Genomic DNA, 20793 nt, shown 5'->3' on the forward strand with positions numbered 1-20793 from the left:
TCTTTTCTCTTTATTTAAAATTTGTAAGGAAAGTCGATGTTCTTTTTTTCCTTATAATCTGTAAGGAAAATTCAATACTCTTCTCTTCCCTAATAATAATAGATTCTCTCACGACGTATTGTATAATTTTTGAAAATTTAAAACTACCCATAAAATGAATTTTAGAAAATGAATAAGAATTTGCAAACAGAGAGAGGATATTTTGATTATAAAATACGTTGGGCTTTAAAGAATGTTGAAGAAAATGAAGGTATTTTTTATTAGGAATAATGACTTTAATTAAAAATATGGTAATAAGTTATTAAGTTTTTTTTTTTAATTTTTTGTTTCAAATCCTTAATCAGTAATTTTTAGACATTGGGTTAAGTACAAAAGAAAAGTTCAATTCATAGTCAGCAAATTTTTATATCACGATATCTACCACGTGACATTAACGTTATCAATATGACACTTGTGGAAAATAATGTGACACTGATTAACTTTCTTTAGTCAACGGTTAATATAATAAACTTATTTGATTCAAAATCAAAAATCAAAAATTTATTTGAACACAATAAAAATATATAAATTAAATTAATTTTTTGTATAGTTTGGAACTTATTTACAAATTTAGCTTAATTTTAACTATTTCCTTTTACTTTACAATAATGTTGAAAAAAGTTTTTTTAATTATGTTTAAATCAAAGGGCAATTAGCAAATGTGAGAAATAAAGTAAGTTGGCCAATGATTGTTCACCCGTAAATCGAGACAAAGTTCAAGTTGTTTGACTTTAGAATTCAAGGTATAGTATGAGTTATTAAGTCATATGAAGAAAATTTGTGATTGATAGCTAACCAAAGACCATCAATTTGCTTGCAATTTCGAAACCAACCAAATGTTTTTATAATTATCTTTGGGCATTCCTTCATTACTTCACTAAAAGATTGGTTGTCTTCTTATAGTTATTAAGTAAATTACAGTGCATATATAAGCTAAATGTTCGTAAATTGGAGTAAGATAAAAGAATATTTTATATAATTCATATTAAAAAAATTAAAAAATTTTAATCGAGGCACTCAGAGAATATATAAGTTGGATAAATGAACATTCGATCATCTCGATCGGTTTAATTTTAAAATTCAAATATTGAAATAATTAAAAAATTTAAAACCTAAATGAAATTAATTGAATTATAATAAAAATTCATAAATAATCAAAATTAACTTCAAAATTCGTAAATAATCGAAACTAACTTATATTGATCAATTGGTTCTAATATTCATGTTTTAAAAATGTTAATAATATTTGTATAATATATATATTTTTAAAAGTATTATTAATGATATTTTTTTAATTAGTGTGGTTATAAATTTTAAATACTAAATATTAATTTAAATAGTCAAATAAATGATTCATTTCAATCGATTAATATTGAAATAAAAAAATTAAATCCAAATTAATTGAATTTAACGCGTGTCAATTAATTATTTTGTTTGCATCGATTAATATTCACCCTTAGGTCTCACCTCACAGCATATCAACCCATGAACCCGAATCTGAACTTAATTCAGTTGATACAGAGCTCGATTTAGGGACAGAATAATATATAAAAAAAGGAAAAACAAAAAAAGTTAAGTCCCTTGATTCACGAAAAAGTAATAAAGGAAAATAAGAAATAAATCCTTGGATTTTATTTTCGGTTATAGTATTATATAATATATAGTATATACTCTACATAAATAGAGTTGAAAAAATTTTAAAATCTCGAATAACTATTTTTCGGTTTTTCCATTAAACGAAGAAATATACCGTAAAACAAAAAAGTGAGAAAAAATAAGGGAAGAAAAAGGCTTCAGGCTCTCTGAATTTTGGTGACAAGATCCACTTCCCTCTCTCTTTTCATCGTCGTCTTCCATATCCCTGCTCCTAACTCGGCACTCGGACTCGACGCCGCCGCTGCCGCCTCTTTGTACTTCGTTCACGATATCTGGCTCTTCAGCGCTCTCTTTGCTTTCTTTGACGGTGAGGCATCTGTTTTATTTTTTTGTTGAGTTACCGATAATTTGAGCACTCTGATTTTGAACGCGAATGAAAAGAGCCTCCTAATAATATTAATTTTGAGCGGCTTGGTTTTGAAGCGGAATGAGATGATTTCAAAATTTTGCCTTGAAAAATGGTAAACTTATACGTGTGTTGGTTTTTTTAATTTCAATAAGTTTCATTGTTTTTGGTTGATTCCCGATTCCGCAGCGGTGTTCGTCCATGGCTAATTTTCATGTTAGTTGTCTTTAAATTCCAATATTTTCATTTTTGACTGATTCCCTAATTCCATAGCCATGGTCTTAGCTGTGCTCTGGTGGAACTGATGTCTGGTTTTTGAATTTAGGTGATTTAATCTTATAGGTCTATCTCCTAGTCCTAGTAATAGGTTTTGCAATATCTATTTCCTCTAAACAAGGTGAGGCAACTTATTTTCCTTTTCTTCAAAATTTCCATGAACCAAACAGAGCCTAAGAGAAATATGGGCGAAGGAGAGACACTAGAACAAAGAAGATCCCTGGCAGCTCCTCTCATCTTCTTCATTATCGTCGTCTTCCAATTTGCCACCAAATGGCTCCAAGATTTAAAGAAGGTACCTAATTCCGCTTGATATTGTCACATCAAGTTGCTTTATTTGAAGATTGTAGATTCTGTTGCAATTTTTCAAAGTGTTAATTAGATTTTCTTATTTCATGGTTAGGGAGCATCCAAGACTGACAAGGAAATCCAGCTTCGTGGAGAGATTAAGCAGCTTTTGAAAGAGGCTGCCTCCTTGTCGCAGTAAGTGATTTAAATAGCATTTAATTACATTAATCAGCTTTGCAATCACAATTGCATGATAAACAACATCAATTTCACTTCATAGGCCTTCTACATTTGCACAAGCAGCTAAGCTTAGGAGGTCAGCTGCTGCCAAGGAGAAGGAACTGGCAAATTGTGAGGCTACTTTCCTATTTTTTTTACATTGCATAAACTTATAAGAATTTGATTCTTTGAACAATCTTCTTGTGGTGTTTTGGATTTCAATCTATTTTTTGTGCCAATTAAATGATTGATTGATATGGAGATTGATTAGGACTGTGGAAAAAAGTTAAGTGTTCTAATTTTCTGGATTATTATATTGTTAAAGTGTGTTGGGGGAACCCTACCGTGAATTTACTGGTAAATTTAACAAGTACATTTAATCCTCAGGGATGAATGAGGTCTTTGATTTCATTTGCTACATACTTCTATTTTAAGTCAGGAAAGATCTGGTTTCAATTACTTTAACCTTTAGTTTTAGTATTTTTTCATGTTCTTCTTTTGTGGTTCATATGTTTTTCTCTTCTTCTTCAAGAAAGAGAGCTTTGACTTGTAAACAGCCATGTCTTGTTTGCTATAGTTTAGTTCTTCTTTTCTTTTCTTCTCCTTTTCTTAAGCTTTTTTCCCCTTAAGTTGTAACATATATATAGCCTGTACTGATAGAAGCAACACTTGATGTCCAGATCAGGCACAACGCAGCAAGGAGGTGAAACTGTCTTATGATTGGTATCTGAAAGTTTTGTTCATTTTAAAGGTGCTTCTGTGTGTAATGAAACTGTTTAGAAGTTTATAATGTTTCTTTCCTTCGTTAATGTCCTAAGAGATTGGTTGTCTGGTCATGCAGGTCATAATTTATCTTGTGCTAATCTTCTGGTTTTGGAGGTCTCCTGTTGCTTCCGTGTCTCAGCAACTTGTGCAACCCTTTGGTAATGCATTATAATGATTGTGGCTATTGTTGTGTTAACTGTTAAGCTTTTATCTCTTTTTTCCACTTTGGCTGTGTAACTACAATTTTGGTAAACATGCTTGGGCTGGCACTCCATCATACTGCCCATCAAATTTGGTATATTCTTAACAACATACTCCCCAAATTGTGTAAAAGTATGTCCCTGGGGCCAGAAAAGATATAAGTTAGACAAGAACAGAAAGAGTTGACAAGAAGCAATTGGAGGACAAAATATGAACTGTAGAATATCTGAGAAAAAAGGTTGTTTATTGATTGCTTATGACCACGTTTTTGCAGGGAAGATGTTATCCTGGAAGACTGGGGGTTCTTTAAACAACAATGTCATGGTAAAAAATCTTTGAATCTTTCGATTGTAGCACCTCTAATCATAATTTTAATATCTTCCTTCTATGATAGAATAGGATTTGGATTCCCTCTCTGGTTTTCTTTTTCTTATCCTGATTGTTTTGATTAACATGGTCTATCTACAACCTACATGGAGGTGTAGTACTATTGAGCACAAATATATTTACCTTGATCAAACTTGCCTGTTCCTTACACGGAATAAAAGGATACAATTACGGCAAGATGGATTCGATGAGTTTCGATTGGTCCTGTTATTAATCTTCTAAATTGCAGGTTGGGATCATACCCTGGTTGATTTTGTGTACCAGGGTTAGCAAGTTTGTTTGCCGAATCATCAAGTAGAACAAAGGGCTTATAAGGACATGCTTTTGGGTGCTCTCCGACTTTGGATTCATGAATGTCTATTCAGGATGTACTTTTAATTTTGAAGTTGTGAACTGACATCTCTTGTAAAATTCATTCATTTTATTTATCAAGAATGAAAAGCGAGAAATTTGATGTGCTTTTTGCTTCCCCTCTTTTACTTTTTGCCTTTTTTTTTCTTTAAATTTCAATTATATATATATGGCATTTAAATTCTTAAAATTAAAATTGATTGGTAGGAGTATTAAGCTTTGAATTAGTTAATACTACTACTATGGTCTATTTGTTTAAGGTAAAAAGAAGATGCATCCGAAAATTTGAATTAGTTATTGATACATAACTTTGTCTATTCAAAGGAGAAAGTGTCACTTGAGTTAGAACTAAAAGAGAGCATGAATTTTTTTTTTAAAATTTATAGAAAAAAGGGAAATTCGAAAAAAAAAAACTAATTTTAACGTTAAGGAGCAGAACAGAGGAGGGCCCAAAATGGTTAAAGGCCTATTGACGAGGGATGGGCATTTGGTTCGAGTAAAATTTGAAAAGGCCCAACGTGCATTTCCAGAATCCAGATTTCTTTCTCTGTTCAAGGTTCATTTGATTTCTTCTTCTTCTTCTTCTTCTTCTCACCGGCGCCGGAGATTAACTGTTAGCAGCATTTTTGTAGTTTTAACTCCCTCTTGGGGAATTTTTTCTATACCCATCTTGTCCCTTTCTCTCGCATCATCTGAGCTCCAAAACCAAATCACTGTCCCGTCTCCCATCTTGTTACTGATTATTTTGATAATTCATTCTTGTTGAATTTTGGGATATTTTGGTTTTAGTAGTAGTAACTGAATTTATACTAGTTTCAGTGTTTGGGGTGTAAGTTGGCGCTAAACGGCGCGCCTTTTTTGAGATTTGAAAGAGGATTTTTCTCTGCTTTGGCTAGCCACTTTGCAAGCTTTGCTTCCCTCCACTAACCAACCATGAACGACCTCCCACCCTACCCTCCCATAGATCCAACCACCTTCGACCTCATCGTTATAGGTACTGGCCTACCCGAATCCATCGTAGCCGCCGCCGCCTCCACTGCCTCAAAATCCGTCCTCCACCTCGATCCTAATCCTTTCTATGGCTCCCACTTCTCCTCAATCCCTCTTACCGATCTATCTTCCTTCCTCTCCTTCCACTCAACGTCACCCTCACCCTCGCCCTCGCCCTCATCCAACGGCCATCACGATTTCACCGCCTTGGATTTCGCCATTCGTCCTCTCTACTCCTCCCTCGACATCTCCAATTTTTCCCCTCAACTCCTCGATCAACACTCGAGAAGGTTCAATATCGATGTGGCTGGACCAAGGGTTCTCTTTTGTGCCGACAAATCCATCGATCTGATGCTAAAATCTGGAGCCAGCCAGTACATGGAGTTCAAGAGTATTGACGCCAGTTTCGTAGGGGACGACAAGGGGAACCTCTGGAGTGTGCCAGACTCGAGAGCCGCCATATTTAAAGACAAGAGCCTTGGACTCATGGAGAAGAATCAGTTGATGAGGTTCTTCAAGCTGGTGCAGGGACATTTGGCTGGCGAAGAGGGCCTCAAGATTTCGGAGGAGGATTTGGAGAGTCCGTTTGTTGACTTCTTGAATAAAATGGGATTGCCGCCCAAGATTAAATCGTCTGTTAGTCACAACTTTTCCTTTTATTTTGCAATGTCTCCTCGTTGCTTTAATCATTGGCCTAATGCTCAACTGCAGGGATTTTTTTTTTTTGCTGGACTTTGCAGGTTTATACTGTATGCAATAGCAATGGCGGATTATGATCAAGAAGATGTCGGAGTTTGTCAAGATTTGCTCAAGACAAAAGATGGAATCGATCAATTAGCTCTATATAATGCATCCGTTGGCAGGTTAATCTTTATTCTTTCTGCTTTTGCTTCGAGCCTTCAACTAAAGTTTGAAAATTTTCAATGCCATGTTGAATAGAAACTTATTGTAGCACAATGCATCTATTTTTGTGTTAAGGACAATTATTTTTATCTCTAGGTTTTCAAACGCACTTGGGGCTTTGATATATCCTGTCTATGGGCAAGGGGAACTATCCCAAGCCTTTTGCCGTCGTGCTGCTGTCAAAGGTTGCCTTTATGTAAGTTCTAATGAGGAGATAATTCTTTTCATTGATTACATTGAATGCAGTTGTTGATGCATTTCCTGCCATTGTAGGTGTAACTTGTTCATTGTCTTCATGTTAACCTGATTTTGTTTTTAAACTTTACATTTCTTTTTCCTTGATATGGTATTTCTTACTTATTGATTTTAATTTGGTGTGATTGGATTGAGTTACTTGATGTTTAAAAGCTTGGTTGTCTACTACCTTCTGTCAATGGAAGCCACAAGCAACCAAATTAATTAAAATTTTGTGGAAAAACTCCAGAAAAAAGTAGTAATAAATGTCTGAGTTCAGAATGGTGCCTTCACTTGCCAGTAACATCAGCACAGTAACGCATCAAAATATCCACCTCCTATGTCCTAATTGGAATATGTAAAACGAGTTTATCCATGTTGGTTCTCTTCAGCAATATCCTTGCATCTTTTAGTTGTTTGAATGCATTTCATTTCTCTGAGCATGCCCTTCACCTTGTAGCAATAGAGTGGCTCATAGCATCCATCAGTGCAACCACATCAACTTGATTTTACGTGAAATTTTCATGTTTTAGGTGTAGAATTAAGATACTAATCTGTGTCTGAATGAACATGACACAGGTATTGCGTATGCCAGTTACTTCATTGCTGGTAGACAAGGTATGGAAGCATACCCCTGATTAAATTATTTTAAATAATACTGAGCTGACTATCAGGAATCATTAGGGTAAATGAACTTCATATTTTTCATTTGAAAATTTTACAGGATAGTGGGTGTTATAAGGGTGTTAGATTAGCTTCAGGTCAAGATATATTCAGCAAGAAACTAATCCTTGATCCATCCTTTACGGTACCTTTGCCATTGGGCTCACCCTCACCACATCCACTGCAAGAAAAGCTTCCTCTTTTCAGTCTTAGGGATGATAGAGGGAAGGTAGCAAGGGGAATATGCATCACAAAGACTTCTTTGAAGCCAGACGTATCAAACTTTTTGGTTGTATATCCTCCTAGATGTACGATCAATTTCTTTTTGCATTTGTTGTAGGCAAAAAGCTAAATAGAAAAGTCCTAATTTTTTGTTTCTGTTTTCTCCTAGCATTGTTTCCCGAGCAGGTTACATCAATCAGACTCCTCCAGATGGGTAGCAATTTAGCTGTTTGTCCGCCAGACATGTAAGTTTGCTTTAGTTTCTGAAGCGGATAAGTTCTATCTGTTTGACATTGATGGATTTTATCAGTTATCTTTTTGTTTCCTCGTTGAATTGCTTTCCTCATGGTTGTTACCTTTGAGTATATCATTTCTGATCAATTCTCTGACTGGCTACTTAGCATTTAGGTATATCGACCTTAGGGCATGAAAAGCCCAATTTTATGTTTTCATTGATTATGATACTCAGGTGAATAGTGAAATTTACCATTATTATTATTTTTCCTTTGTTAATGTTTTTCATAATTTTATGCATTACTAGAATGGAGTATTCAAGTTTATATGTTTAGTGCAAGGATTTAAATATTTCCACCTGTTCTATTCAGGTTTGTGATATATATCTCGGCATTATGTACTGATGATGATCAAGGAAAGAAGTTACTACATGCAGTCATGAATACTCTTGTTACCCTTCCTGTTTCTACAAATTCTGAGAGTAATGCTGCAGTTCAAAGTGAGAGTGCTGAAAGTGGTGGTGCAGCTCTAAATGAGACTGCAGAAAGTAGTTTCACCGATCAAAATGACCTTGGAGAAGGAAAACCTACTTTACTTTGGAGTGCATTGTATATTCAGAAGCTCACTTTGGTATGTTGCCTATGGTGGCTTTTTCTTGTGTAGATCTTCTTGGTTACTAATATTTTGGTATTGTGACTATGAGCCATCATTTTATCTTGCTGCTTTCCTTTTTTTTCGAATAATTATCACTCTTTCAAGAATTTTTAGAACTTAGGACAAGCATTTGGAGGGATGACACATTCTGCCCTCTTAATACTAGGCCATGGACATTTGTTAATATGCAGCATTAATGTGAATATATGGCGATTGTAATGCCCTTTTAATATATTTATATTTTGTTTTCAGGGTCAAGTTGATTTTATCTGTTCAGGTCCCATGCCAGATGGAAAATTGAACTATAATGATCTTCTAGATGCAACTGTTAAGGTACAGCATTTGCTAATATTCATGAAATTTAAAATTCGAGTCTACTGTGCATGAGCGCGTTTAACTGATCCTATCATTGATCTGTTACAACTTGCAATTTGCTTGTTCTTGGGTTTCTTTGTTTGAATTCTATTCTACTTCTTTGTTCTTTGGGATGAATTTTCCATTTCATTCAAAGCTAAGTGAACATAAAAGTGTGCTGAAATTACAGAATATTACCATTTCTGATTGCTGACTAGAATGTAGTATTGGTTGTGGAATTTGACAGTTATTTCAGGAGATTTACCCTGACGAAGAATTCTTTCCGGAGACATCCACCTCAGAATTCTCTGAGGATGATGGTGGCGTTGCTGTGGAGACATAGAGATTCAGTGGATGCAATATTCTTTCCTTGATGGAGCATCAAACAATCGGGATTCTTTTTGCAACATTATGCTCAATTGATTGGAGAATGCTGCTATCTTATGATCTAATGATGAAGAAAGAAGTAAAGGGATTTGACATTACATACAATTACACACACCATGGTGAGGAAAGCTAAGAATTCGACCGTCTTTGCAGATAATCACAAACAACTCTAGTCTTGATTTCCCTTGTATAAACTTGTGTTGTATTCTACTATCTCTTGCTACTTAGATAGTTGTGATGTAACAGTTAAAAGAAAATACATTTTAATCTGTTCCCAAAGTAGGAAAAAGTGTTGCAGTAGCAGTTATGAAGACGAAAGAGTATTTGGTCGTTGCATTTGTTGTTTCCCTACGCATTCTGGTCAAATCTTTTATCCAGTCATCTACCTATCTTGTTTTCATTTACTTTTTCTGTTCAGATTAAGGATTTTTGTAATTGGAAAGTTACTGAAACGCAGTCCAATTCCTAACTTGCCATGCCACTTTGCAGACATGCGGCCAAGGTCCCAAGGTAGTTGGTGAGCAAAGTTGGTTTGCTGCCTTCTTACTAACGTAAGCACCCCTGGGCCCTCCCTCCCTCAAAAACAAAATTAACAAATTGTGGGGGGAAAACATCATAAACAAAGAAAGCTTCACTGTTGACGAGAAAACCAAAGAGTAAGGAGTGACTTTATGCATGTATCTAGACGCTTTACATACGACAGAAACTGGAGACTTGGGTTTCTTCGTTCCAAATCCAACGTTGGTTCTCATTTCTTAACATTTCAAACAAAGCTAGAGTGATTACATTGTTTACAAGGCGTCCTAGTAAGTTTGTTTTGCTATCTATGCTTTGAGAAGAAAAAATGGTACACGAGAAGAGTTCATTGGTGTAGCATTTTGGGATATTGATTATTGGGCAGCAGTCCAACAGAATATCCTGGGAACAGTTAAAGAACAGACCCAAAAACGATTTTCTTTTTCTTTTCTTTTCTTTTTTCTTTTTAAAATTTTTTTACATAAGCAAATGAGAAAACAATTTAAAAGTGGGGAAAAAGAATAAGAAAAAAAATGAAAACCATGGTCCATGGCTGGAGCCCGGCAGTAGAATCATGCAAACTTGTCCTTCTTGAACGGTAGACCTTCAAATTCTGTCTTGCTGTCCTTTGCAATTTCTGGTACTTTATCCTACGTTAGATTGATGATCTCTTCTTCTTCTTCTTCATGGAGTTGTCTCAAGACCCCTTCCCTGACAACTCTCCTAGTCTTTGAAAATACTAACAACAAAGGTACTTAATTCCCTTCTGCCTTGTCACAAAAAAAAAAAAAATTTGTACTTTTGGTAGTGTTTCTTTTCTGGCCTTAGTTAAAGTCTTGTTTCCTTTGCTTGGCTTCTGTTGGTGTTCTTTTGCAGAGTTGATCAGAAGCTTGCATGTATACCGATTGGAGAATGGGGAGGAAAATGAGGTTGAGAGAGAGTTTGTGTTCAGAAAAGATGGTCCCTATGTGGAAATGGCAACATCCCCATTTCTTCGATTGCAGGGGTTTCGACCTCAGGAGCTTTTTGAAGGCAGAGTTACCGGTTTGTGGCTCTGCGTTTTTGCATTTCATGCCCATCGTCTACCTCGTTTCTTCTTCATTCCTTCTTTACTCTCAATTTCCAGGTACCCCATTTTCAGATACTCTTTTGAGGTGCTCCTTTACTAGATTGATTGATTGATTCAATGAAATGGGATCAATTTTACTTTTATGCCAGGATGATTAATCTGTGACATGTGCATGCAAAGTCTGGTTTTCTTTTATATGATTAATTCAATGCGAAAGAAAGTTTTTTGCATTTTAATTTGATTATTTGATATTTCAAAATAGAAATATTCATTGAACATTGGGATTAAGAGGCTAGAAAAGATCAGAAGAAGCAGGTACCCGAGCTCAGAAGCACATCTTATGCATCCAGATCACAACAACTTTTACATCATTGTTGAGTCATATCACTATGATGTTTCACTTGTGCTTGTAACCTACTAAACAGGGAATCAAAGTAAGTCAACAGTAGCCTGGTCCCCAATAATAAAATCTGCATTGATTGGCAACTGTCTCTTGAGAGCCATTATTTTGCATTAGTTGATGCGTCTCAACAAAGAATTAGCCAATTAGAGGGTCTTTAATTGGTTGGAATGTGGTGTTCGTTTCTTATCATTTCCCTGTCATGTTAGTAGCATTGCTTTGTCATATTGATGTCTAATCATATCATGAATTCCATATGGATACTTTTTCTTCTTTTGCTTACAAATTCTTTTAAAGTAGTGATTGTGTTTTGAGTGGCATTTATGTGAACATATCAAGAAACTTCTGCGGGATAAAATACCAACTTACTAAATGCGCTGAGCAAAACCAGGTAGAGCATGTATCAAGGTAAAGACTTCATTACCAAGAGTATGATTGTCCCATGTTTGATACTTTGATTTTTCAAAGTTGGCCTTTCTCCAACCTGGCTTTTCATTATCAAAGACTTTTAGGGTGAAATGACCCAGTCTCCTCTCTAATCTGAGCCATGCTTTAGTAGGAAGTGCAGATTTCTTAACTTCTACCATGTTTTTCCAAGTCTATACGATGAGGTTTGACATTCCTAGCTTGACTTTCATTTTGTCATCATGCAGAAATCCCAAGCTGAAGTCTATCCCAACACTTGCCAATGATCTTCAAGTGATTTTCCAGAGGTGTTGTGGCACAGAAGATAGAGGACCATCCAGGAAGTCATCTAAGGAAACGTGCACAAGGGATGGAGATAATTACTGCCAGTTAAAAAGAAGTCTGCTTGTACTTGATCAAGATCTTAACTGCCTCCCTAATTCAATTGCTACATCTGAATTACTGAAATCTCAACACACTGAACAAAGTGCAACAGGTCCTTTTAGAGTTTCCTCTTTTTGGTAATTGTACATGAATAAGAAGTCCATATTCTGTAAAGATGGATTTACTTTGTGTTTATAAATCTTCATAATTGCATGAATCGAACGTCTGTAGACTGTAAATTGGACCAATGTTAACCTGCAATCATGCAGTTTATTGTTTATATGCCTAGAACGCTTGAACAAAATGTCATTTATTCCTTACATCTTTCTTTTCCAATTACTTGTCATTCTCAGATGGATTCATTAGTTGAGGCTGTTCCTGTTGATGAATAATGATATTATTTGTTCTGTTAAAAGCAATTTACTAGCTGTATAGAAAAATACATGGGAGATTATTTGATGCTATAGAACATAGCTAATCTATTAGGTTTTCAAGATACAGATTATTCTAAGGATTTGTTTTTGCATGCATTCCTCTTTCAGATTTAAATCTGTCTGCGTCTATTAAACATAATGTCTTAGAAACTGGGAAAAAACTGCAGGTGTTGCAGTGAAAAAGAAAAAGAGAGCAGACTCTAAGGACATAGCCAGAATTGCTCTTGAAGATCTTGCAAAATACTTTGATCTTCCGATAGTGGAAGCTTCTAGAAATTTGAATGTTGGACTCACTGTTCTGAAAAGAAAGTGCAGAGAATTTGGTATTCCTCGCTGGCCTCACAGGAAGATCAAATCCCTTGATGGTCTAATTCGTGATCTCCAGGTCCTTTCTCTTTCCCTTTTGCTGTCAAATTGTCTCCATACGCACCGCATATCGCATATGGTGCTAGCATGCAACCAATCTGCTGTTATCCATGTACATTTATATACTTACTTGCTTACAGAAAATTATACTCAGTTATATGGATGTCTGCTTTTTTTTTTTTTTTTCTTTTTGAGCCAACTGAAAACAAAAACTATGCAGGAAGAGGCAGAGCAGCGGCAGCAAGAGGATAAGGCTGCAGCCTTTGCTGTAGCAAAGAGGCGAATGATGTTAGAGACTGAGAAGGAAAGTATAGAAAGAGAACCTTTTATTGAATTAAAGAGTGAGACGAAGCGGTTCAGGCAGGATATTTTCAAGCGAAGACACAAAGCTAAAGCTCTTAAAAACCAGTGCCTATCAGTTTTGCACAATCCAGTGACGGAATTAGATGGTAATACATAGGACTATATATATTGCTTACTTGACCAAGACCTTTTAACTTAAAGACTGCAGTAAGATCAACACTTCCATATGTGCACTTTTGCCCGATGTTGTTGTAATGCACTAGCACTAGGAGTAAATTCATTATAAAGTTGCTGTTTCATCAAGGTTCAGTAATGTGTCTTAGGTACTGCTCCCCTTAATTAGTCACTTTACCTTCATCCATTGCTGGTGGTTATTGGTGCCTGGGTATCATGTTGGCTTGAATAATTACCTTTGGTGCTATATATATGTATATATACGAGGAAAGAACCTTACATCTGGGGGTTTGACAAATATATTTTGCGGCTCTGTAAGGAAAGAAGCCTAGTGTCTGTTTGATCCCATTATGATCCATTGACTTTGTGGGCTAGTGTCTTCCTTGAAAGTGAAAAAGAAGAATCACTTTTATTGAATTTTAGCACTATGTCACATTTCTGTATAATCGAATCCGTTGTTGAAATGACGACTAGGAAATGGGCGTACCGACATAGGATACGAGGTCAACTGTTCTGTTTGTTCATGACGATGGCGATGACGATTCAATTGGACATTACTCCAATTAAATAATCCCTCACCTTTTTCTCTTCCGTGTCTCCTCGAATATATTATAATGCCACCATGTGTTTCATGGAATGTTTTGAGTTAAAATTATTGAGAGATAATATACATACAGATACGCTACCCCGTGACTCTAGGTGGGCCTGGTCTGGGAAGAGAAAGGACAAGGGAAAGAGGAAGGAAATGACCAATGAGAGAGCAGAAGTCATTCATTAATTGAAGTTGGAAAATTCTGTTCGCTGGTGTGGAAGATTTACATGCTCCAAATTCCTTTTGTGTCCCATTTTCTTCAAGATCAATATTGGAAAAGGTGATTAGTTGCCACGCAATGATGAAACCGTAGATGTCGGAGAACAATGACAGAGTCGACAAAGAAATTAGAAGCCATGAAAGAATTCAAGGGTTTTGGGGTTGGGACTTGGGGAGGAGGAGAAGAAGAAGAAGAAGTTCCGAGGTGGTGTGAAGGGAGGATACCATCATTCTTTGGGTTTTGGGGTGTCCAAGGGAGGTTGGGTCATTGTTAAAAGTGCTCCCCACGTTTCCACTTTGGCTACACGCACCCCATTAATCCCAACACTGCCATCACATTTCTCAACCAATTAATCATTTCGTAGTCATTCTCTCCACTGTCTGCTTTCCTGTTTCTGCCTCCCAAAAGTATTGGCATATTTGGATTGGAGATAGATGAGTAACTAATTTGAATCATTCATTGATGATGAGATGATGATGGTTCAACATTGTAGCCCAAAAATGAACGCCGTTGACAAACAAATTTGTCAATTTAATTGGATGACACTGTTCATTGCCCAATTCAGTTAGGTACGGATAATTTATGCCCCTAAAAGACAATATGAATTATTATTTCACCTAAAATAAACAATAGTCAATAGGAGAATTCATGTTTTAAAAACTTTTCAACCCAACAGAATATGTAAAATAAAAATTGATGGAAGACATGTTTGTTTTCTGCAATTGAGAAAGAGAGTCTACTTATGGTGAAGCAAAAATGGCTCAGACTCTTCTCCACTGTCTGGACAGATTAAAGAATGAAGTGCAGGTGTAGTGGTTCTGATTAAAAAGTCAAGTCTAAGGATCAAAAGTACATTGAATTTCAAAACATGTCTAAGTCAGTTTAAAATTTGTTCACACACGCAGCTGTCTCCTGTGGTCTGTCACTGTTCCAACTCACGCGGCCTTGTTGACCTGCGCATCGCTTGCACTTGCAGTTTGGTCAACCCCGTCAAACGAGCTATAGTAACAGGGACGATGGCGGCACTTAAATATTTAAGCTCACATAAAGTCACTGACCCACTTTTTATATATACATATATTTGCACAAGCAAGAGAACGAAGCAGGAAAGTTGGTTCCTTGCAACAGCCAGGAAAAAAAGGGGGCCGCTCAAAAAGCATAGAAACAAGAAAAGCTTGGAACCCCACCCTTTTTCCACTCTCTTTCTTTATTTAAATATCTTGCCCTCCCTTGTTGCAACTTTTAACTAGTTCTACTGCAAAGAATGCTGTTCTTGCTCTCCAGGCAGGCTTGGTAAGAGAGATAGAGTCGTTGTTGATATGGGTAATTGCTGGGGATCTTCTTCTGATCGAGATACTAGTCACTGCTACAGCTCCACCAACATTCCTACTACCCCAGGTAATTCTAATTGCCATACAGTACTCTTCTCTAATTTCAAAAGTTTTCCCTTCAATAATATTTGAGGTTGTTAATTAATTTGGTTTACAAGTAGTTTCTTTTTTTCTTGTTATCGCCCTGGATCATGGAGAGAAAAGAGTAATCATAGAAAAGGCTGTTACTTTAGTTAACCGTTTTTTAATCTGCTATAGGTACATCAAACAGCTGCAGCAACAACATAGAGTTCTCAGCAACCAGCAGTGCTAGCGCTTGCAGGAGTCAATTTTCGGAGACAGTGAGTGAAATTGTGGAGGAGGAAAGCCCTGATGGGCGGATCCTGGAAACACCAAACTTGAAAGTCTTCACCTTTGCAGAGCTCAAGACCGCAACCAAGAACTTCAAAGGTGATACCCTGTTGGGTGAAGGGGGCTTTGGGAGAGTTTACAAGGGATGGGTGGATGAGAAAACTTTAACACCCTCCAAAGTCGGCTCAGGAATGATTGTCGCCATAAAGAAACTGAACCATGAAAGTATGCAAGGTTTTGAAGAATGGCAGGTATTGCTGTTACTATTCATTTTATCTTTGTTTCTGTTGATTAACACTGGTTATTCAGTAGACGACAGGCGGATCCATCCAAAAATAAAGGGAAAAAAGAAAAAGGGCAAGATGCTGTTAGCTTTATTAACCCTTTAATCCTTATCCATAAAAAGGAGAAAAAAAAAAGAAAGAAAGAAAAACTTTAAGCCTTTAATCATTTTCCAACTGTTTATGGGGAGTATGTGCAGAATGTGGGTTCCATATTGCATGACTATTTTATTTCTGATGGCACCTTCACAGTTATAAGGATCAATAAATATTCAATGCCATCGCATTCAGCAATAAAAAACAGACATTGCTAGCTGTAGTTAGGAAACTGTCTTGATTGTAACAATATTGAATTGTCAGTATTTTATTCTAGACGTCTCTCTGTCAGTGCCAGGCAGTTTGATTCTTTGTCATTTGTCCCCCCTTTCTCTGCAGTCAGAAGTGAACTTTCTGGGAAGGTTATATCATCCGAATTTGGTTAAGCTGTTGGGATACTGCTGGGAAGATAAAGAGCTGCTCCTCGTGTACGAGTTCTTGCAGAAAGGAAGCTTGGAAAACCATCTGTTTAGACGTAAGAAATTGAAAATAAACAAGACAAAAAAGAAAGAAATTTCACGTCCATGGATAGACCATGTTTTGATTGCTTTGATTATTTGGTTACGCAGGAAATCCAGCAATTGAACCATTATCTTGGGAATTGAGGCTTAAAATTGCCATTGGAGCAGCTCGAGGCCTAGCTTTTTTACATACTTCAGAGAAGGTTATTTATAGAGATTTCAAGGCCTCCAATATACTGCTTGATGGGGTTAGTCTCCTTAATTACTTTTTCCCTCCAAACCTTTTTATTTTGTTAAGAAAATTTTGATTACTCTTGGAAGGCATTTTGCAAAATGAAATTAATGGAGCCACTACTTTGAAGACTGGTTTAAGATGTCATTGTCAAGTAGACTGATCTCAATTGAAATTCAATGACCATTGACCACCCGATAGATTGAAGGCAGGTGTGCCTGTCTTGCCATATATCAAGGGTTGGCTTTCCACGTTTAGTCATCCGCAGGGCTTTACTGTGCAATTATAAAGTATAGTCCGACAGCAACTGATGTGACCATTTCGGTTGTTGTTTTCTTCGGCAGAATTACAATGCAAAAATATCAGATTTTGGCTTGGCCAAATTGGGGCCTGCCGGTGGAGAATCACACGTAACGACCAGGGTGATGGGAACATATGGTTATGCTGCGCCTGAATACATCGCCACAGGTGATAATTTGTTCAACCACTGCTTACTTTTCTATACGAAACAACTTTGCTTTTGGAATGTTTTCCTGATTCCTTCAGCAATTTGCTGATGCTAACATTATAGCCGGCATTGTGTACCCAACAGGCCATTTGTACGTGAAGAGCGATGTGTATGGGTTCGGAGTGGTGTTGCTTGAGCTGATGACAGGCTTGCGAGCATTGGACACAAAGCGACCTAGCGGGCAGCAGAATTTGGTGGATTGGCTCAGACCAACTTTGTCTCTGAAAAAAAAGGTGAAAACCATAATGGATGTGCGGATTGAGGGCCAGTATTCGTCCAAGGCTGCCATACTATCAGCCGAGCTCACCCTGAAATGTCTGGAGCACGACCCCAAGAACCGTCCCTCCATGAAAGAAGTTGGGGAAGCATTGGAACGGATCGAATCACTTAACAAGGAAAAATCAAAGGACTCCTCTAAATCCGGCTCTAATCATTCTACAACTCCTCGGCATGGCCAACATTCTACTCCTCATCGTTCCCCGCTTCAGTCAAGGCGACATGGCGCTTCAACATGAGCTCCAAGTCCAAGCTAATCAACCTCCGGGGACAAGCTTCAAGTAATAAAACTTGGGCTCAACAGCATGCGTTTGTGTGTCTCTTCTTTTTTTTTGATATATTGGTGATTTTTTTTTAATATGATAAAATGATCATGATTCTTTTTAAGATCCACATCTTTCACAAATTTTTGTAATCAGAGTCTTCAATTTGGTCATTAAATTAAAGATGATCATCACCATATATATATATATATATATATATATATATATATATATGTGGTCTAGAGAGGAGTATTTTTGTAATGTAAATGTTGAAATAGAGTGAAGAAGAATGTTGAGTTGCCTTGTTGTATCTGGTTTCACTTGCTGCATTGGATGTTCTTGTTTCCCTTTTTCTGCAAGTGAAAGAACAGATAAGATCAATGATAACAAGGATGAAGAGAATCAGGAATTCTACTCTATTTTCATTTCCAACAAAGATAACGTATATAGTCAGATATACGTTAAAAAAAATTATTAAATAAATAAGTTTACATGTTACCCTAAAGCGTGATGTTAAATAATATACATAAAAATTTAACTTGAAAATTATTAATTTCTACAAACAACAAAAATGATTGTTTAAACATATATGGAGAAGGCCCAAACCCAATTTGGATGGTGTTTTGACTATTTTTCCGTACTTTCCCGCCTCGGTGATCGAGGCAAAACAAGCAATCGGTGGCACTAGCAGTTGAGAGAGATTACAATCGACAAAATTGTGTGGTTTGTTTTGTTTGCTGTTCTTAATGATTAGTGTAGTCTTTTCCCGTTGATTTGATTGGTCACGTTCTACATCCGTCTCTTGTCGTCTCCGAGGGTATCTAATTTGTTTTGTTTCCTGGTGAGTGTAGACTTTTAGTTAGCGTTTCTTTTCTTGCTTCTTCTTCTTGGTCTCGCTTCAGTCGTTCTTGTAAGAAACTGAGGTTTGTTTGGCTCTTTCTTGTATCTGTTTATAGACTGGTTATCATTAGTCTTGTAATGTCTGTGGATTCTCTTTTATGTTTTCGATCCTCTGCTTCTTGATTTCGAGCAATCAATTCAGATTTTCGTTGTTTTCCAGCATTCAATTGTTGCTCCGATCGTAATCATGCTTTATATATCCATCTGAATGTCGAATTTTCTTTTTGAAAGAATTCTTAATCATTTCCATCTAAATGCTCTATTTTTTGTTCTCGCATCTGCAAGAATTTAAATTTTCCTCTTCTTTCGCTTTCTTTATTTGACGGTTGATTTGGCTGCAGATCCTTTGCTCTTATTTGATTCTAACACTTTGTGGTTGCCGAGTAAAGGAACAAACTCTAGACTATATTCCAATTGTGGCTCCATAATATGCTCCGTAGCTGTTTGTAGAAATGCTGCAACTAACCATTTTTGCTGAATTTCTCTGTGTTTCCCTTCTTGTGCTGCCACGCCACTCCTAGTCTTACCCTCTTCCCTGTTCTTGGAACTCGAAGCATTTGCTTTGACTAATTTCCTGTTTTCTCTTTCCTTTTGGCATTAACAATGCATACTCAATTGAAATTTTGCTTCTTTATAAGTAATGATTTATCTTCTCTGTTGAGCAGGTGAATGCGCAATTGCCAAATGGGAAATAAAGTGGGAAAATATGGTGGCAATGGTGTGAATAAGCTCTTTGGCGGCATAGCTAGTTTCCTGAGGAGATGTTTATTTCGAGTTCTATCTGTGGGTCCCTTGCCTTCTCACCTCGCCTTTATCATGGATGGAAACCGAAGGTATGCAAAGAAGAACAATCTGGAAGAAGGGGATGGCCACAAGGCTGGCTATCTAGCTCTAATGTCTTTGCTTCATTACTGCTATGAATTAGGAATCAAGTATGTTACTGTCTATGCCTTCAGCATTGAAAATTTTAAGAGGCAGCCGGATGAGGTTCGAAGCTTAATGGATCTAATGCTAGAGAAGATTGAGGGTTTGCTTATGGAAGAAAGCATTGTGAATCAGTATGGCATCAGGGTGTATTTTATAGGTAATTTGCAACTCTTGAGTGAGCCTGTCAGGGCTGCTGCTGAAAAGGTGATGCAGGTCACTGCTAACAATGATAAGGCTGTGCTTTTAGTGTGTGTGGCCTATACTTCATCCGATGAAATTGTGCATGCTGTCGATGAATCCTGTAAAGATAAAAGTGGTAAAATTCGACTGTGGAACTCAGACGAAGCTTACAATAGCGTGATAGAAAAAGAGTGTAAGAAGATTAATGGTATGATTGTGCATGATGTTCAAAATTTGTGTAATGATAGGTCTGATGAATCTATCGTTTTAAAGGCCAGCAGAGGTTGCAATGGGGTGATTGGAGGATTTCAGACAGAAAATGGTGTCACTACATATCATGCCCATGAATCTTTTGAGTCTAAGTGGGATGAAGTTCTAACAACCAAGGCAACCAAAGCAGGCGAATTTTCTGCTGTGGAGGTTGAAGGTTGTGAGAATATGCGAGAGGAGCATCCTGCAATAAAGCTGGTAGATGTTGAGAAGCACATGTATATGGCGGTAGCACCTGATCCTGACATACTAATTCGAAGCTCTGGTGAGACCCGCCTGAGTAATTTTCTACTTTGGCAAACCAGTCACTGCCCATTGTATTCTCCCGCTGTGTTGTGGCCAGAGATAGGTTTGTGGCAGTTGGTGTGGGCGATATTAAACTTCCAACGAACCCATTCTTATTTGGAGAAAAAGAAGAAACAGTTATAGCCCGTACAATACTAAAAGAAGATCGTCTTGTTCTAGTGCACTGCACTGCTCCCTGGACCATGATACCACTTGCTCTTCTGTGCTTACTTTGGCCTTCTTATAATTTATATTGCCGTGCCTTGGCATTCAAATTTTGGATGGAATATCAAATAGCATGATCTTTGGTTATTTACTGTAAGTAACCTTATGTACAATGGATCTTATGATAAGAAATAAGAAGTGACTATGAATTTATGCATTTGATTAAGCACATACC

At 36.8% G+C, this 20793-nt stretch overlaps 5 protein-coding genes across 8 annotated transcripts; all 5 read left to right on the forward strand.

The window, feature by feature from the left end:
* On the forward strand, positions 1759-4649 carry LOC18610651. 2 transcript variants are annotated; one of them, XM_007046448.2, is made up of 8 exons: positions 1760-2002; positions 2488-2612; positions 2721-2800; positions 2886-2956; positions 3505-3575; positions 3666-3747; positions 4065-4114; positions 4407-4649. In XM_007046448.2, exons 2-8 carry the CDS (start codon positions 2502-2504, stop codon positions 4473-4475), a joined length of 534 nt encoding a protein of 177 aa, XP_007046510.2. In that variant the 5' UTR covers positions 1760-2002; positions 2488-2501; the 3' UTR covers positions 4476-4649. The 2 variants fall into 2 exon arrangements, with proteins under 2 accessions (XP_017970279.1, XP_007046510.2); XM_018114790.1 differs by lacking the exon at positions 3505-3575 and having other exon boundaries at positions 1759-2002.
* Positions 5090-9514, forward strand: LOC18610652 (rab escort protein 1). The gene is made up of 9 exons (XM_018122478.1): positions 5090-6150; positions 6259-6381; positions 6518-6617; positions 7235-7273; positions 7380-7626; positions 7710-7785; positions 8146-8404; positions 8681-8761; positions 9030-9514. Exons 1-9 carry the CDS (start codon positions 5462-5464, stop codon positions 9123-9125), a joined length of 1710 nt encoding a protein of 569 aa, XP_017977967.1. The 5' UTR covers positions 5090-5461; the 3' UTR covers positions 9126-9514.
* Positions 10196-13403, forward strand: LOC108662372 (protein RKD5). Of its 2 annotated transcripts, XM_018122489.1 has the most exons (6): positions 10203-10283; positions 10388-10436; positions 10562-10811; positions 11808-12055; positions 12545-12762; positions 12964-13403. In XM_018122489.1, exons 3-6 carry the CDS (start codon positions 10660-10662, stop codon positions 13201-13203), a joined length of 858 nt encoding a protein of 285 aa, XP_017977978.1. In that variant the 5' UTR covers positions 10203-10283; positions 10388-10436; positions 10562-10659; the 3' UTR covers positions 13204-13403. The 2 variants fall into 2 exon arrangements, with proteins under 2 accessions (XP_017977973.1, XP_017977978.1); XM_018122484.1 differs by having other exon boundaries at positions 10196-10436.
* Positions 15117-18139, forward strand: LOC18610653 (probable serine/threonine-protein kinase Cx32, chloroplastic). The gene is made up of 6 exons (XM_018122479.1): positions 15117-15430; positions 15622-15965; positions 16431-16566; positions 16661-16800; positions 17129-17252; positions 17377-18139. Exons 1-6 carry the CDS (start codon positions 15352-15354, stop codon positions 17805-17807), a joined length of 1254 nt encoding a protein of 417 aa, XP_017977968.1. The 5' UTR covers positions 15117-15351; the 3' UTR covers positions 17808-18139.
* LOC18610654 (dehydrodolichyl diphosphate synthase 6) lies at positions 18335-20775 on the forward strand. Of its 2 annotated transcripts, none has more exons than XM_007046452.2 (2): positions 18335-18672; positions 19397-20775. In XM_007046452.2, exon 2 carries the CDS (start codon positions 19401-19403, stop codon positions 20535-20537), a length of 1137 nt encoding a protein of 378 aa, XP_007046514.2. In that variant the 5' UTR covers positions 18335-18672; positions 19397-19400; the 3' UTR covers positions 20538-20775. The 2 variants fall into 2 exon arrangements, with proteins under 2 accessions (XP_007046514.2, XP_017977969.1); XM_018122480.1 differs by having other exon boundaries at positions 18368-18754.

The sequence above is a fragment of the Theobroma cacao genome, chromosome 1 (genome assembly GCF_000208745.1).
Source record: "Theobroma cacao cultivar B97-61/B2 chromosome 1, Criollo_cocoa_genome_V2, whole genome shotgun sequence".
Taxonomy (NCBI): domain Eukaryota; kingdom Viridiplantae; phylum Streptophyta; class Magnoliopsida; order Malvales; family Malvaceae; genus Theobroma; species Theobroma cacao.

Bases quoted from the DNA above. Each gene is read 5' to 3' on its own strand.
- LOC18610651 (XM_007046448.2), top strand. From the start codon at position 2,502: ATGGGCGAAGGAGAGACACTAGAACAAAGAAGATCCCTGGCAGCTCCT. The intron at 2,613-2,720 runs GTACCTAATTCC...TTTCATGGTTAG, and splicing joins GGCTCCAAGATTTAAAGAAG to GGAGCATCCAAGACTGACAA. The intron at 2,801-2,885 runs GTAAGTGATTTA...TTCACTTCATAG, and splicing joins GAGGCTGCCTCCTTGTCGCA to GCCTTCTACATTTGCACAAG.
- LOC18610652 (XM_018122478.1), top strand. From the start codon at position 5,462: ATGAACGACCTCCCACCCTACCCTCCCATAGATCCAACCACCTTCGAC. The intron at 7,786-8,145 runs GTAAGTTTGCTT...TGTTCTATTCAG, and splicing joins GCTGTTTGTCCGCCAGACAT to GTTTGTGATATATATCTCGG. The intron at 8,405-8,680 runs GTATGTTGCCTA...TTTTGTTTTCAG, and splicing joins ATATTCAGAAGCTCACTTTG to GGTCAAGTTGATTTTATCTG.
- LOC108662372 (XM_018122484.1), top strand. From the start codon at position 10,349: ATGATCTCTTCTTCTTCTTCTTCATGGAGTTGTCTCAAGACCCCTTCC. The intron at 10,437-10,561 runs GTACTTAATTCC...GTTCTTTTGCAG, and splicing joins TGAAAATACTAACAACAAAG to AGTTGATCAGAAGCTTGCAT. The intron at 12,763-12,963 runs GTCCTTTCTCTT...AAAACTATGCAG, and splicing joins GTCTAATTCGTGATCTCCAG to GAAGAGGCAGAGCAGCGGCA.
- LOC18610653 (XM_018122479.1), top strand. From the start codon at position 15,352: ATGGGTAATTGCTGGGGATCTTCTTCTGATCGAGATACTAGTCACTGC. The intron at 15,431-15,621 runs GTAATTCTAATT...AATCTGCTATAG, and splicing joins CAACATTCCTACTACCCCAG to GTACATCAAACAGCTGCAGC. The intron at 16,801-17,128 runs GTTAGTCTCCTT...TTTCTTCGGCAG, and splicing joins CCAATATACTGCTTGATGGG to AATTACAATGCAAAAATATC.
- LOC18610654 (XM_007046452.2), top strand. From the start codon at position 19,401: ATGCGCAATTGCCAAATGGGAAATAAAGTGGGAAAATATGGTGGCAAT.